At 38.1% G+C, this 14,577-nt stretch overlaps 1 protein-coding gene across 1 annotated transcript; it reads left to right on the forward strand.

The window, feature by feature from the left end:
- The first annotated feature begins 11,644 nt into the window (after nucleotides 1–11,644).
- LOC131251189 (NAC domain-containing protein 68-like) lies at nucleotides 11,645–13,371 on the forward strand. The gene is made up of 3 exons (XM_058251759.1): nucleotides 11,645–11,982; nucleotides 12,227–12,510; nucleotides 12,598–13,371. Exons 1-3 carry the CDS (start codon nucleotides 11,805–11,807, stop codon nucleotides 13,015–13,017), a joined length of 882 nt encoding a protein of 293 aa, XP_058107742.1. The 5' UTR covers nucleotides 11,645–11,804; the 3' UTR covers nucleotides 13,018–13,371.
- The last annotated feature ends 1,206 nt before the right edge of the window (nucleotides 13,372–14,577 follow it).

Below are 14,577 nucleotides of genomic sequence, written 5' to 3' on the forward strand. Positions count from 1 at the left end.
TTAGAGTTAAAAGCATAACTTTTGACAATCTGATCAAGAAAATTAAACTTCTATAATTAAAAGAATTGAAAAATTAAAAAGGAAAAACAAGAAACTAAATATGGAAGTAAAATATTCTAATCAGACAGCTGAACTAACCCAAAAGTTTACTCAAAGCAATGAAAAATTTGAGAAACTTCTAGGCATGGGAATAAAATCCAAAAATATGACAGGCCTAGGATATGAATCAGAATCCCCCTCTACCACATCAATGATGAAAAATTCAAATACTCCAAATCAGAAAGATCCGGTTGATTACCATTACTATGGAAATATAGGACATTACAAATGAGAATGTCCTATGGTTAAGAAATCTAATGCTACTTCCAAGATAAATCAAAAAGTCACATCTAAATCATTTGGAAGTCACTCAGAAAAATACTCCTCTAGCTCAAAGAAAATGGTTACCAAAATGGGTAACACAAAATAAACACAAGTGCCCTGAAAATGACTCGGGCCCTTGTAACATCTAGTCCATGTAAATCAACAAGTTTCCTTAACCCATCTTTTGATATATTTGTCAATGGGTCGGGAACTTTAAAAATGGGAGATGTTGATAAAAATATTTTTAAAAAAAAATTGATCAAGAAGTAAATCACAGTTACTCAAAATTAATTATAGACTCTTAAAAAGCATATTATTTTTGAATCAATTTACATACAAATTCTTGATGATCCATGGAGTTTAATAAAAAGTACATTCATGATAAACAACTTCATATAAAACAAGTATCATGCATATCTTTTGAACTGTCATGTATAATATGATACTTGCCTTGACCCAAAAAAGGTTGATACACATATTACAATACTCATAACCTATTGATCAACCATTTCTAACAAATAATTATTGGTTCGTTTGGACTATATTGGTATATCTGAGGATCATGCCTCCTATATATGCATTAGAGTCAAACCAAAGGATTAAGCCTGATGCTTGGTGTAATTGTTAAATCTGAGGATTCTTGGCCTCTAAACATTTTGATAATTTCATGCTGAATTTTCACTTTCAATCATACCATGGAATCCCATTTTAGAATTGTGCATAGTAGGTAATTTAGTCCTAAAGATCTTTTGAGTTCCAAGAAGACTTCGGTAACGCCAAACTTTACCTTCGGTGCTACCGAAATCGAGCCATGTCAAGTCATTGAAATCCTTCATTGCCTAGTTCTGCTAGACCATTTCTTATTTTCTCCAAAGTTCGTGTGAAGGGTTGTACAACCAAAATCAACAAAAACCAATGTAAATCCTATTGGTTTCTCTATACATCTCTAAACTAGGATCATTTGTCGGGTCATTCATCATTTTACTTCACTTTGCATAATGGGTTGTCTCCGTCTAGAGAAAAGTCAATCCAAGAAGAAACATGTCATTGAAGGATCAATTAGAACTAGGCATAAATCCTAATCCTTCCAAGCCCATTACTACAAAAATAAAAAATAAAAAAATCTTATAAAAGATTGTGTGTGCGCAAAAATGTCAATGAAAACTTGGCCCGATTAACCTCCTCCCATCACACATCATCTTGGGGTTGTGATGTTGATTGCAACAGTAAAATAGTCAAACCGCTCCATACTGCATATCAACTCATAGAAGGATACCATTGTTTTTCCAAAACAACCCACTGAACTACAAATGCACAAAATCAAAAGAGGGTGTTTTTGAAAAGAACTCACTATATGATTTATATGTGCGTATTTACTTATAAGATAGAAACATCATTTTTAGATTAACTATTATTTTACTTGTACTTATTGATTTATTCTATGATTTCAACACAACATGGTCAAGAACAAAGGAAAGGAAGATGTAAAAGGAGAAACCTCATCTAGAAAAATCAGACCCTATACTCCTTATCTGCACTCTAATGACAGGGGCAAAAGAATTTACCTTTGATCGATTTATCAAACCTAGTCTCATAGAGTCATACGGGACAAATATCTATCTAAAATCAATGGGGTAGAACAACGTCCTTTATTAAGGAGGAGAAATACAATATGACCTTGTTTATCAATTTCTGAATTTTTGTCATAATACTCGAGATGATCCTCCGTCGATCAGCATCAATTACATGAACCAAAATAAGGAGATCACTCCTTTGATACTGGGAGAACTTCTGAATCTTCCAGTCACACATATCTCACCAACTGATCGTTGCTTAAATGATCCAAGTGTTTGGAAAGAAGTGACAAGAACACTGTGATGAGTCAATGATATCCAAAAATAGAAAAACTACTTGTCTTCATTACATATGGACTCTACCACAAAAGTGTTTCACGACATATTGAGTACCAATGCATGTCCCTGTGAAGTTTCTGGAAACACACTCTCACCAATTGCTCTAAACACCCTATGTGATATCTATCAAAGAACCAAAATATGTTTACCCACTCTAATTGTGAGACAGTTAATTCAAGTTGTCAAAGGTATTCACCAAACAAGTCTTCCCTTTCCCAGTATCATCTGCAAACTCTCCAAGTTTCTTGCACTATCCCCTACTCATGATACAATATATCCGGTAGTATATCTTACTAAGAAAAATCTACTAAAAATCATCAAAACTCAACAAGAATGGAGTAGCGGCGAAGACACTCAAGACACTCCCATGGTCGCTAGTTAGGACTCTTATCACACCCCAGTACCTGGACCAAGTCCATTATCTGTCAGCACTTGGCGCCTCCTTCATTAGAACAATCCAATTTGTAAGGAATAGAATTAGAATTTCAGGAGTATAGGATGTCAGTCGACTACCCCATCAAAGATCATATCCGTAAGATGAAGTAAATGATAGGTGCCCTTGGGAGTGTTGGGTGTAAGGTGACTGAAAATCAAAAGATAATAGCAATACACCGTTCCTTGCCTGAACTTAGGCCCCAATCAAAAGAATTCTGAACCATACTGATTCTATCACTATATTCAGAGACTTTTGTGGCCATTTGGTACGAGAGGTTGAAATGAATGCAATTCAGCCAGGTTTGGCCAAGGCCTTTACAGCAGAGACCCATAAGCGAAAAGCTAACAAGAAACGGTTCAAAGCTTGCAAGAAAGCGAAAAAGAATGACCAAAAATAGAAGTCCACAGCACCTCATCCAAATATCAAGAAGAGGAATGGAAAGACGAAGCAAAAAAATATAAATACAATCTGCTTTGTTTGTAAAAATTTTGTCCATTTTGCCCAGCAATGTGCCCATAAAAAGACGGTAATTCCTAGGTCACTAAATACTTTGTATATAGGCATTTGTTCTGAAATCCTTTCCGTTGATACTATATCTAACGAGTAGATTTTGGATTCAGGCGCAACAAAGCATGTGACACGGAGTCATCAAGAACTCAAGGAATTTCGACCTATAACTAAGGGAAGTTACAAGGTGCATATGGGAAATGATGCTATCGAAGACATACTAGGGATTGGCGTTTTCCATATCTGCAGGCGCATAGGGCGAACAATAATCCTCTGTGATACTCTTTATGCCTCGGGCATGCGTTGGAATTTAATTTCTATTTCTAGGTTATTATTTGATGGTTTTAATATTCACTTTTCCAGGACACGAGTTTCTTTGAGACCAAATAACCTCATCTTTGCATGAAAAATTTAATTTCAGATTTATTTATTCTGGACATAGATAGTAATAATACACCTCTTGCTTTATCTGCTAAGTCGAATGAAACTGTAGTATCTAAATCTTAAAAATTACACGCGATGTTAGGTCACATCGGAAAGGATCGTATGACAAGACTAGTACATTCTGATTTGTTAGACTCCTTATCTAAAGTTAATTTGTCATTTTGTGAACATTGTTTGTTTAGGAAGACTTCAAAGAAACTATTTCCTAAAGTAATTAGGTCCAATGGCCCACTAGAGATAATTCATTCAGATATCTATGGACCCTTCAATGTACATGCCAGAAATGGATTTCAATACTTTGTCACTTTCATTGACGATTACTCGCGCTATGGATATGTGTATCTCATCTCACACAAATCTGAGGCTTTTGATTGTTTTCTTATATATAAAGCTGAGGTGGAAAATCATCTTGAGAATAATATTACAATCCTTCGATCTGATAGAGGTGGCGAGTATACATCTGAAATGTTTAAATTATATTATAAAAACATGGGCATTGTTCGGCAATACACAATGGCTTACACTTCACAATAAAATGGTGTTGCAGAGAGAATAAATAGGACACTATTGGATATGGTTAGATCAATGATGGCACAAGTCAATCTCTCTATCACATTCTAGGAAGATGCATTGTTAACAGCCGTCTATGTCTTTAATAGAGTCTCATCCAAATCCATTCCTAAGACCCCATATGAGATGTGGTCTGAGAGGATTCCTTCTCTAGCCAACCTATGCCCTTGGGGATCTTTGGGATATGTTTTGCTACTTCGCATAAAGGTAAACTTGATAGTAAAACCATTGAATGCGTGTTCATAAAGTACGCTATGCATTCAAAGGGATACGTTCTAGTTTACGAGGACCATGAACGATGGATTGAGATAGAATCTCGTGACATGACCTTCGTCGAAAATAGATACCCCAGCCGAATGAAGCAAAAGGTTCCAATAGAACTCTTTGAAATACCCAATGCATCTCAAGAGAGTAGGAGTTCTGCTTCTCAAAATGATGATGCTCTTATAGTTCGTCAGGATAGTGGGAGAACATCTCAACAGGCTCCTGAGTTACGTCGAAGTGAAAGAGGATTGATTCCCCAAAGATACTTCGATATTGAGGGGCAGACATTCTCTAGCATTGCGGTTGATGATGATGAACCTGTTTGTATCAGGATGCATTATTATCTGCTAGATCGGCCAATTGGGTGACTGCTATAGATGAAGAGATCGCTTCCATGGAGAAGAATAAATTTCGGAAACCTGTTGATCTGCCTTCCAATCGCAAAGCAATAGGTAATAAGTGAATACTAAAGATCAAGAGAAAGACAGATGGTACAGTGGACAAGTATAAAGCACAATTAGTTGCTAAAGGTTTTACACAAAAAGAAGTCATTGATTACAAAGAGACTTTTCCACATGTTGCAAAGTTCTCCTCAATCCGCATGATCCTGTCTATTGTCACAAGTTTAAACTTAAAGTTATATTATATAGATGTAAAGACCGCATTCTTAAATGGTGACTTGGATGAAAAGATATACATGCAACAGCTCATGGGATATGTGGACAAAAAGGATCCAAAGAAAGTCTGTAAATTGTTAAAATTTATCTATGGGCTGAAGCAATCTTCAAGACAGTAGTACATAAGGTTCCACTTAACCATCACTACTTTTGAATTCACAATGATTGAAGAATATCATTACGTACACATGAAACGGTCTGGAAGATCTTTTCCGATACTATCTCTATATGTAGACGATATCTTGCTAGCTGGTAATGATATACAATTGTTGATATTGACTAAAGATTGGATATTTTTGAACTTTAAGATGAAAGATCTTGGTGAAGCCAACTTTATTCTTGGGGTAAAAATCATCAGGAATCACCCTAAGAAATTTTTAGGCTTGTCTCAAGCCACCTATATACAAAAGATCTTAGAGCGGTTCAGGATGGAAAATTCAAAAGTTATTGAAACCCTTATGGATAAAGCTATCAAGTTAAACAAAAAATCGTGTCCCCAGACTGAAGCCGAGAAATTGGCTATGTCCTCGATACCTTATGTAAGCGCAGTAGGGGGCTTAATGTATGCTATGCTTTGCACCAGACCGGATATTAGTTATGGAGTTGGCATAGTCAGCCGTTATCAGAGTAACCCGGGTCAATCTCATTGGCAAGTCGTCAAACGTATATTTCACTATATTAGAGGAACAAAAGACCTTATGTTGTGTTATAAAGGCACAAGTCTCGAGCTCAAATGATATTCTGATGCTACTTGGGGTAATGACGCCAATGAGGGAAAGTCTACTTTAAGATGTGTTCTTACTCGTAGGAGGAGCTATCTCATGGTCGAGTAAGAAACAGACATCCACAGTTCTTTCATCTATGGAGGCTGAGTACATTGCATGTTGTGTTGTAGTTCAAGAGTGTGTATGGGTTCGCAGATTTCTATTGGGTCTAGGTGTTGTACCAAGCGTTTATCAGCCTATATCGCTGAAGATAGACAATACATCTGTCATTGACTTGGCAAAAGACCCTAAACACCACCAGAAGTCCAAGCACATTGAGATCAAGTATCATTATGTCCGCGATCAAGTGAGAGATAAGAAGGTCGCCCTCAGCTACATTCCTACTAAGGAGATGATAGTTGATCCCATGATGAAACCTATAGCTAGAGATCTATTTCAGGTTTACATCAGGCAGATGGGATTGAGGAAAGCTTGAGTGATATGCTTGTAATTAGTACCTTTGATCTTTCATTAATGAATAGCACATTCCATTTATTCAGTATTGAATACTAATAAAAATTAGGTAAATAGATTATCAGCATTGATCATGGATCATGTAGGATTTCTATTTTTTTATCGACAGGCCGGTCACCCACTTGCACGGGTTGACCAACCTTGAATGTACAAGAGAGGTACATTTGGGGCCAGTTTCATGCACTGAAGTATGAACTTCTCTTTATTGTGAATAATAAAGGTAAGGATATGAGTGAGTCATATCCGCTTACAATCTTTTAAGATTAAAGATGAGACTGATTAAGTCGAATAACATAATCGCACCATTCCTTTTCATACGATCAATGTTATAGCCTGAATTTATAGCGAGGTTATGAGCTAATGAGATGAGTCGTACCTACGTATTGTAGACCCGACATACACCTAGTATTGTCTACTTTATGACGTGGATTGTAGTTACGTGCTGGGACCTTTTACCTACAGATTGTTTTGATTCGATCTAATCATTACAACGTGCGAGTAGCCAATCCTGTAGGTGACTCTTTATGTCCTTAGCTACCCTCCTCTTGTGTATATGAGGATGAAATTGAGTGTCACTACTTTACTGTATTATGATGAAATGTCCTTGATTGGCCAGACTCAATTATGCTAGGAAAGCGGCTTAATTAATTCCAAATTACACATCTGCGTGGGAAAGATCCCGTGATAACTACACCAAGTTCTAAATACGCACTTGAAAACTTATCCGCCGGCAGTATCAAATTGTTTTTATTAGACTTTTGCAAACGATATTCTTAAAAGTATGTATATAAGTATTGCTTTAAATTGTTTTTAATCAAAGTTTGTGAAAAATTGAGTTTTCAGAATAACTCGATAAGTTGGATAAGTGCGTATGTTAGCCGAGTACTCCAGATCGGGAGTTAACTCCATCCGGTGTGGTCATGCGGACTAGGACAGGCTTGGGTTATTGAGTACTAGTTAGGCGGTTACTTAGTACTTTAACACCTGTGAGAAGATTACGGTGATCCAGCTGGTCCCACGCTTTTGATTCTTTTGATCGCGATGTTTGGTCTTTGATTGTTATTAGGCAAGTTAGATGGATAATTTTTTTTATGCCTATCCCACATGTGATTGAGTGGGAGATGTTGGACATAGGCCTGTTGGGCCCACTGGTGGGCAATCACTAGTGGGTGGGTCTAATGAGTTTAGGCCTCTTCCGGCCTCTTCCGTTAGAAGATGATTTTCAAATATAAATTTGAATAAGGATGGGAGATAGGGATAAGACCGGATAATTTGGTCTTATTCAAACTCCCACATTTCCTATAAAAGGGATGAGGTTCTCTCGTGAAAGAAATCATTAAAAATAGCGAAAGTACAAAGAGGAATAGTGGTTGGTATATAGAAATTTATCCGTTTAATTTATCCTTAAGACGATCTAAGCCATATATCATAATCTGGGGCCATCTATACCGTAGAATCAAATGAGTGAATAGACTCATCTGCTCCAATAGTGAATAGGCAGGCTACTGGATCTAGAGCGTTAATTTTGGCTTCGTGAAGGTTTCATATCGTGTAGACCATCAGATCTTGAGGGCTCACACTTCCGCACTTCCTATCATGAAATGCATCCTGCTCTGATACCAATTGAAATTGTGCGGTTATCTAACATGATACCATGAGACGCAGAACCTTGAGGACTTCTAGAGGGGGGTGAATAGATCCTCTTAAAATTATTTACCAACTAATGCAATTTAAGCCACAAGGCTAATTGGATCCAAGAACATAGGGTATAAAAGATACAACAAAAAGTGCAAAGAGTCTATGATGAGAGATAGGAAAATATTAGTTGTGTGCTTTAATCTAAGTTCCTACTATAAAATTATTTCATGCATTTATATAAATAATTCATTCACATGCATAAATAGAATTACATCCACATAAAAAATCGCAAACACAAGAATGTATATTGGTTCGGCTAAATACCAACTATACCCTTGGCTGACGCACTCAAACCCGAGTTAACCAAATTTCACTATCTCAATGGTTTTCTATAAGTTTACCATTAACATTTATAGTAGTTTTCAATAGGTTCACCATGTATGCACCAGTGTCGGTGGCTCCCTAGGATACTTCAAGGGTTTTCTATAGGCTCACTAATAACCTTCGATTAGTCCTATAAAGGACTAATCTACGTACATTCCCATCAGAGATGGTGTTACACAAGTACCTACGTATACTGCAGTCGAAGGTGGTCCTACACGATAACCTATTTGAGTTTGGGTTTCAAACTTTATGGACTCTTAAACTCTTACTAGTTTTGATGAGCCCCATTGATAACGCCTTTTTGAGATACTCGATCAATCTTGATGCGACTTCCATTTTGCTCCTCCGATCTTTAATGCAAATCTTCTCAACTCTTACGATTGGCTCCTTGCTTTAATATTCCTATTGAGAGTATTAAGGAATGGAAGAGTGGGTTGGAAGAATCTCTTACAACTAATGATGTAGTTGGTTTCAATTTGGAGATTCACCTAGATGGGCAATCTAGAGGATAACAAACAAGGGTTTACCTATGGGATTAGTATCTAACTTCTAAATAATGCAAGAAACATGTACATCTTCAAATAGAGCTTGGAATGCTCATTAGAATGATGAATCACAAAGAAGATGACATGAAACTCTATAGATTAGAGCCTAGAAGCAAAGTAGATGAGTTGTATGCACAAGGCCTCTAAAATCATTAAAAAATCATCTTTTCTCGTAAAGGCCCGAGTGTCCATTTTATAAGAAAAAAGGCTCCAACATATTTTTAAATGCTAGTTCCAATTTGATCGAGCGCACATTCGATTCAATCGGACAATTCTTGACTTAATTATTCTGCTTGTTGGACAGTTTTAGCCACTTCTGATTCGACTTTCAATTCGATCGGCAGTCCATCGATTTGAGTTGATTCGACTAAATAATTTTCGATTTGATTTATGGTATGTTGATTCGACTTTTGATTCAATCTATAGTCAAATTTATAGATCATATGATCCTCTAAAAACCCTGATGATCAAAATCAAATTGATTCCTAAGGCTTAAGATGATAAAATAAAATTTTCATATTTAAATTATATCATCTAGAGGTATATTGTTTTGGAACTAAGGGGGTCTAAGGCTAGATTCACTAAGGCACTTTATTTTACTTGTCTTCAAGTTTTTGGTTGTCTTCTAATCTTCCAACGAGGGCTCAACCGACTCAAGACACACTAGCATACATTATTGACAAACCAAGGTACTAATAGAAGATTATTGGTTGTCTAGGTTTTAAGCATAAATGGAGAATGCATGCTATCCTAATAATGATAACAAATATTAGGTATTAAATTAAATAAAATTTCATATGGGAGGGGGCACTTATCTAGATGTGATATTAATTATCATGAATTAAAGACATCAAAGTCATTATAATACCGCTTTGAAAAGGCATGGATGGGTAGGGCAATAAGAACTAACGATATCTGCATAATTTTAGGGACTTCGTAAAGCTGAAGATGAATGGCTGACCCACATAACTATTATGAAAGCTAAAAAAAAAAAAAAAAAACCTAATCACCCCTCTAATTTTATAATAGGATGACCAATGGATACAGTAAATAATATTTGCACACCTAAGGAAAGAGATGTTCCAAAGAAGTTAATTATAATAATAACAAGGCATATCCATATCTCATCACCCACCTTTTTAAAAAAAAAACTTAAATTTAAATATTGAGAGAAACAATACCCCTACCATTCGAAGATACTGCATAGAAAAACCAAGTGTGACGCACTTACAAGTGGATGTCCATAAGTGGCACCACGTGCCCACATCCAACATCTAAAACGGCTCGCATTTCTGCACCGAGCCTGAATCACTTACAGATCTGCCCGAACCAACTCAAAAGTGGATCTGGTCCGCGGACTCGGTTGACTCGATCCGCGGCCGGCTCTTGGTGGAGGCCAGTAGTTACTTACGGTTTTCCGCACGTGAGGATGTAGTGGAGATAAGGAAGAAAAACATTGGCAGCGAAAACGTCAGCAATGACGCGTGGTTTTGCCCCGATGTGACGTCAGCATAAATGACACGTGGCCATATCTTGGTTCAATGGATTTGTAGTCACATACTCCATCAGGCACCCGAAAAGGCGCTTAAACAATTACGAAGGGGAGATGAATCCGTTAATAGCTCTGCCACGCCCACAAGCGTGTACAAAGCTGACCACTAAACGCCAGATGCGTGCGATCATGGCACACGTGTACAGTATCCGAGCTGTCCATGTGTGGATCCCACTGGGAAGATGCCTTGGCCCAAAAATCAGGCCAGTGCACCTTCCAGGTCAGCCACAGTCTACAAAACAGAAAATGGATGGCTGGAAAGGAGTTGGCAAAGGTTTTCTTAGGCATCAGCTGTTTCTAACGTAATGGCCCACTTGATTGTGATAGTTCTTCTTAAATGGTCAGGCCCACCTGATGGACGGGTTGGATCAACCTCAGGAGTGCCACACCAGCACATTTAGAGGAGGATGGATGTGATGCATTGTACCCGCGCGTGTGCTTCGCAAACCTCGTTCGTTAATATTCGTGGCGTTCGTTTTCCATCCATCGCAACTCTTGCCACCCAACATGTTGCTTTATGGGGCCCACATGCGCACCACGGATAGATGATCGGTACAGTAGAATGCTTGGATCTACCGTCAATGGGCCATGGTCCAAAAAATCAAACTGAACATGTGGACCGGCTCACCGATTTTCTATTACCACATGGGCTGCTTGCTTTCAACCGTCGGTTTGAATGCCACTAAATCGATAGTGAAAATCATCTGTTGAGTTTGATACTTTGGATCACGGACCAAGCCCAGTAGTCCCAAGCAGATGGACGGTTCGGATAATCTTTCTACGTCATGATGGGCCCCACCCAGGCGGTATATGCTGGTATGACTGAATGAGCGAGAGCACTAGCGACACAAAGTCACAAATTCCTTGCATGAGAAGCCACTAACATCCGCACGTCCGTTTGACCATTGACTGACGGCCGTCACCACCTCTGACCATGTAAGACTCAGACAAAAGCTCGACAAAAATCCGCACCTTCTACGAGCCATGCTCACGAGGAAACGCCACATCATGCTGTCTTAGGTTCCACCGCCACCAGACCTTCCACCACGATGCGTGGGGTCTACCAACTCCAATCGCTCTCCAACCCCAGATATTTATATGCATGCCAATCCAAAAGATTTCTCAAGTTCAACATTCTCAGCAAACCCACACAACTATCACAAAACAGAAGAGAAGAGAAGAGCAAAGGAGAAAGAAGGAGAGACAGAGTGAGAGAGGAAAAGATCAAAGAAGAACAGATATCTCTTGATTTTTCATCTTTGTATAGTAGCAAATGAAGAGAGAAAGAGATGCTGAAGCTGAATTGAATTTACCACCCGGATTCCGTTTCCATCCAACGGACGAGGAGCTCGTCATCCATTACCTCTGCCGTAAAGCCACTTACCAGTGCCTGCCCGTTCCAATCATTGCTGAGGTCGATCTCTACAAATACGATCCGTGGCAGCTTCCAGGTACCGAAAAACCTCCACCATGAAAAAAAAAAAAACACATTAAAGAAATTATTTCATGATATTTGGTGCAACCAAACACACCCATATCTAATATTACTTGAATGCATTCATGTCTATGTTGCTTATAAAGAAGTTAGAAAAAAGAATATTTAAGCTATACTTTCTTTGTTCTCTGGATGTGGGGCTTTGATTTCTAACATGCAATTAATCTGTTTTGTGATTATTATTTTTTTGGAATGAACAGAGAAGGCTTTGTTTGGAGAAAAGGAATGGTATTTCTTCACCCCGCGCGACAGGAAATACCCGAACGGATCCAGGCCTAATAGGGCTGCTGGTACTGGCTATTGGAAGGCAACCGGTGCTGATAAACCCATCAGACCGACAGGGAGCACTAGGCATGCCGGCATAAAGAAGGCATTAGTCTTCTACGCTGGGAAAGCACCCAAAGGAGTTAAGACTAATTGGATTATGCACGAGTACCGACTTGCGGATCCAAACCGCTCCACCAACAAAAAGGGCAGCTTGAGGGTAAGCTTCACCATTCTAAATTCTCTTCTTCTTCAATCTCTACTTCTAATTTCAAATGGGCTTACATGGAGGTCTGGTTTTTTGCAGTTGGATGACTGGGTTCTTTGCCGACTTTATAATAAGAAGAACGGATTGGAGAAAGTCGTGCAGAAAATAGAAGCACCATCCTTTGAAGAGACAATGGATTCCTTGGAGGCAATTGATGACACAGGATCAGACAGTTTCAGAACTCCAGAATCAGATGTTGATAACGATTCATTTACAGAGGTTAACCATCTCTGTAGAGGGAAAGCGATGAAAACAGACCTGACTAGTAATTTTAAGATGGATGAGCATCTGAAAGAAGACAATGATTGGTTTATGGGTTTAAATCTGGATGATTTGCAGAATTCTTTTGCTGGTTTTGAAGGGATACCGATGTCGGAATCACTGTACCAGGATTACTACTTCCCAAGCCTTTCTTCTCCACAGTTGAAGCCTGGTCAGACTAACTTTCTACCCTTTTGAAACCAAAGTATCACTGGATATCTGTAGTGTGGAAGAAAGAGCAAAATAGGAAAAAAAAAAAATCCCCGTATAATGATAATGTAAGATTCTTTTGTTTTTCTAGCTCACAAAGAATCCGCTGAAGGTGGCGGCAACATCATTTGCAATTCATTCTACGATTGTATATATATGCATATATCATGTATGTAACATGTTCTTTTAGCATGGGTAAAATAAAAAAGGGAAAAGTAGCAGCATAAATTCACAGCCCTTGATTTTGAGAGAGGTGTCATATCAGATTCAGCACATTTTTGTAATTTCATTATGTAATATTCCTCTTTATTAAAGTGAAGATACTGTTACAGTTTAATTGGATATGACCTGAACTGAGAGTAGCAATTCAACTAACAGTCTGAACATCAGTTTGCATTTCATCATGCATGTTTCAATCTCATCCATTTTAATAACTGGCATGCAGAACTTCAAGCAGAGATTCCTCGTATTCTACTTCGACCACTTTATTTCTGTAGGGAGAACAAATGCAAATGAGGAAAGATTGAACTGTTTGATTGTAATCTGATTACAAATTCATGGCAAAGAAAATTCTCAAATCCTAGTTACCAACCTTTTAATCTGACTACAAACTAATGGCAAAGAAAATTCTCAAATCCATGTGGTTGTTTCATACCCATCCAGGCCTAGAAGTCTGTTGAGCTCTTGGTTGAGGAACTCTTCCAATCCGGATGACAGTTGCATGTCACCATGGCTTTTTAAGAAAGCTATTGAAATTATCAAACCAGGCCATAAACTCTAGGTGAAGGAAATTCTCGAGTTCATGTGGTTTTCTGCTTCTAGAATTCTCTTTCAGGACACCGTATTTTTCAAGAAAGCAACTCAATGTATCAGACCAGATATTAGGAGGCTGCTAAGATCACAGGGCTCTCCTTCAATCTGACCAACCACAAACACCAGGTTCAGAAAATTAAAAAATCCACGTGGTTGGCGTATGTTCCTTCCTGTAGTCTTCTTTGTGCAAGCTCCCACTTACAATGACACACCTATGGCCATCACCCAACTTTTTTATGTAGCCACAGCCACCAACCTTTGTCGCATTAAACCTGCCCATTTGGGTGTAACAACATGATTGTCCCATATCACGAGTGACATCAGCAAGACATGAAAAAGCTTATATCAAATCTGACACTAGACAGGACTAATGGTCCAATAATCTGAATAGTGGCTTATCTTGGGCCCAGTTTGGAAATCATGAATTCCATGCCAAACAATGCAAAATGAAAAAGGTTTTCCATTTATGTGACAATTTGTTTGGATGGCAAAGAAAATGTGGATTCTACCAAGCAATCATTACACTTTTCCATAATTTGAATTCTTGGAAGAAGAAATTGGATGCGTATTGTGAGAGGAATATGGGATTTCCACTTGTCCAAATGTGAACTCAAAAAGGAATCTGGGAGTGTGATCTTTTCTAAGTGTTGTAAGAGAGAGTTTTATATCCATAAAATTCTCCCTCTCTAATAAAATAATCTTGTGAGTTCCATTTCTTTGCAATTTGGGAGTCGA

Source organism: Magnolia sinica, chromosome 7, assembly GCF_029962835.1.
Source record: "Magnolia sinica isolate HGM2019 chromosome 7, MsV1, whole genome shotgun sequence".
In the NCBI taxonomy this organism is placed as follows: Eukaryota; Viridiplantae; Streptophyta; class Magnoliopsida; order Magnoliales; family Magnoliaceae; genus Magnolia; species Magnolia sinica.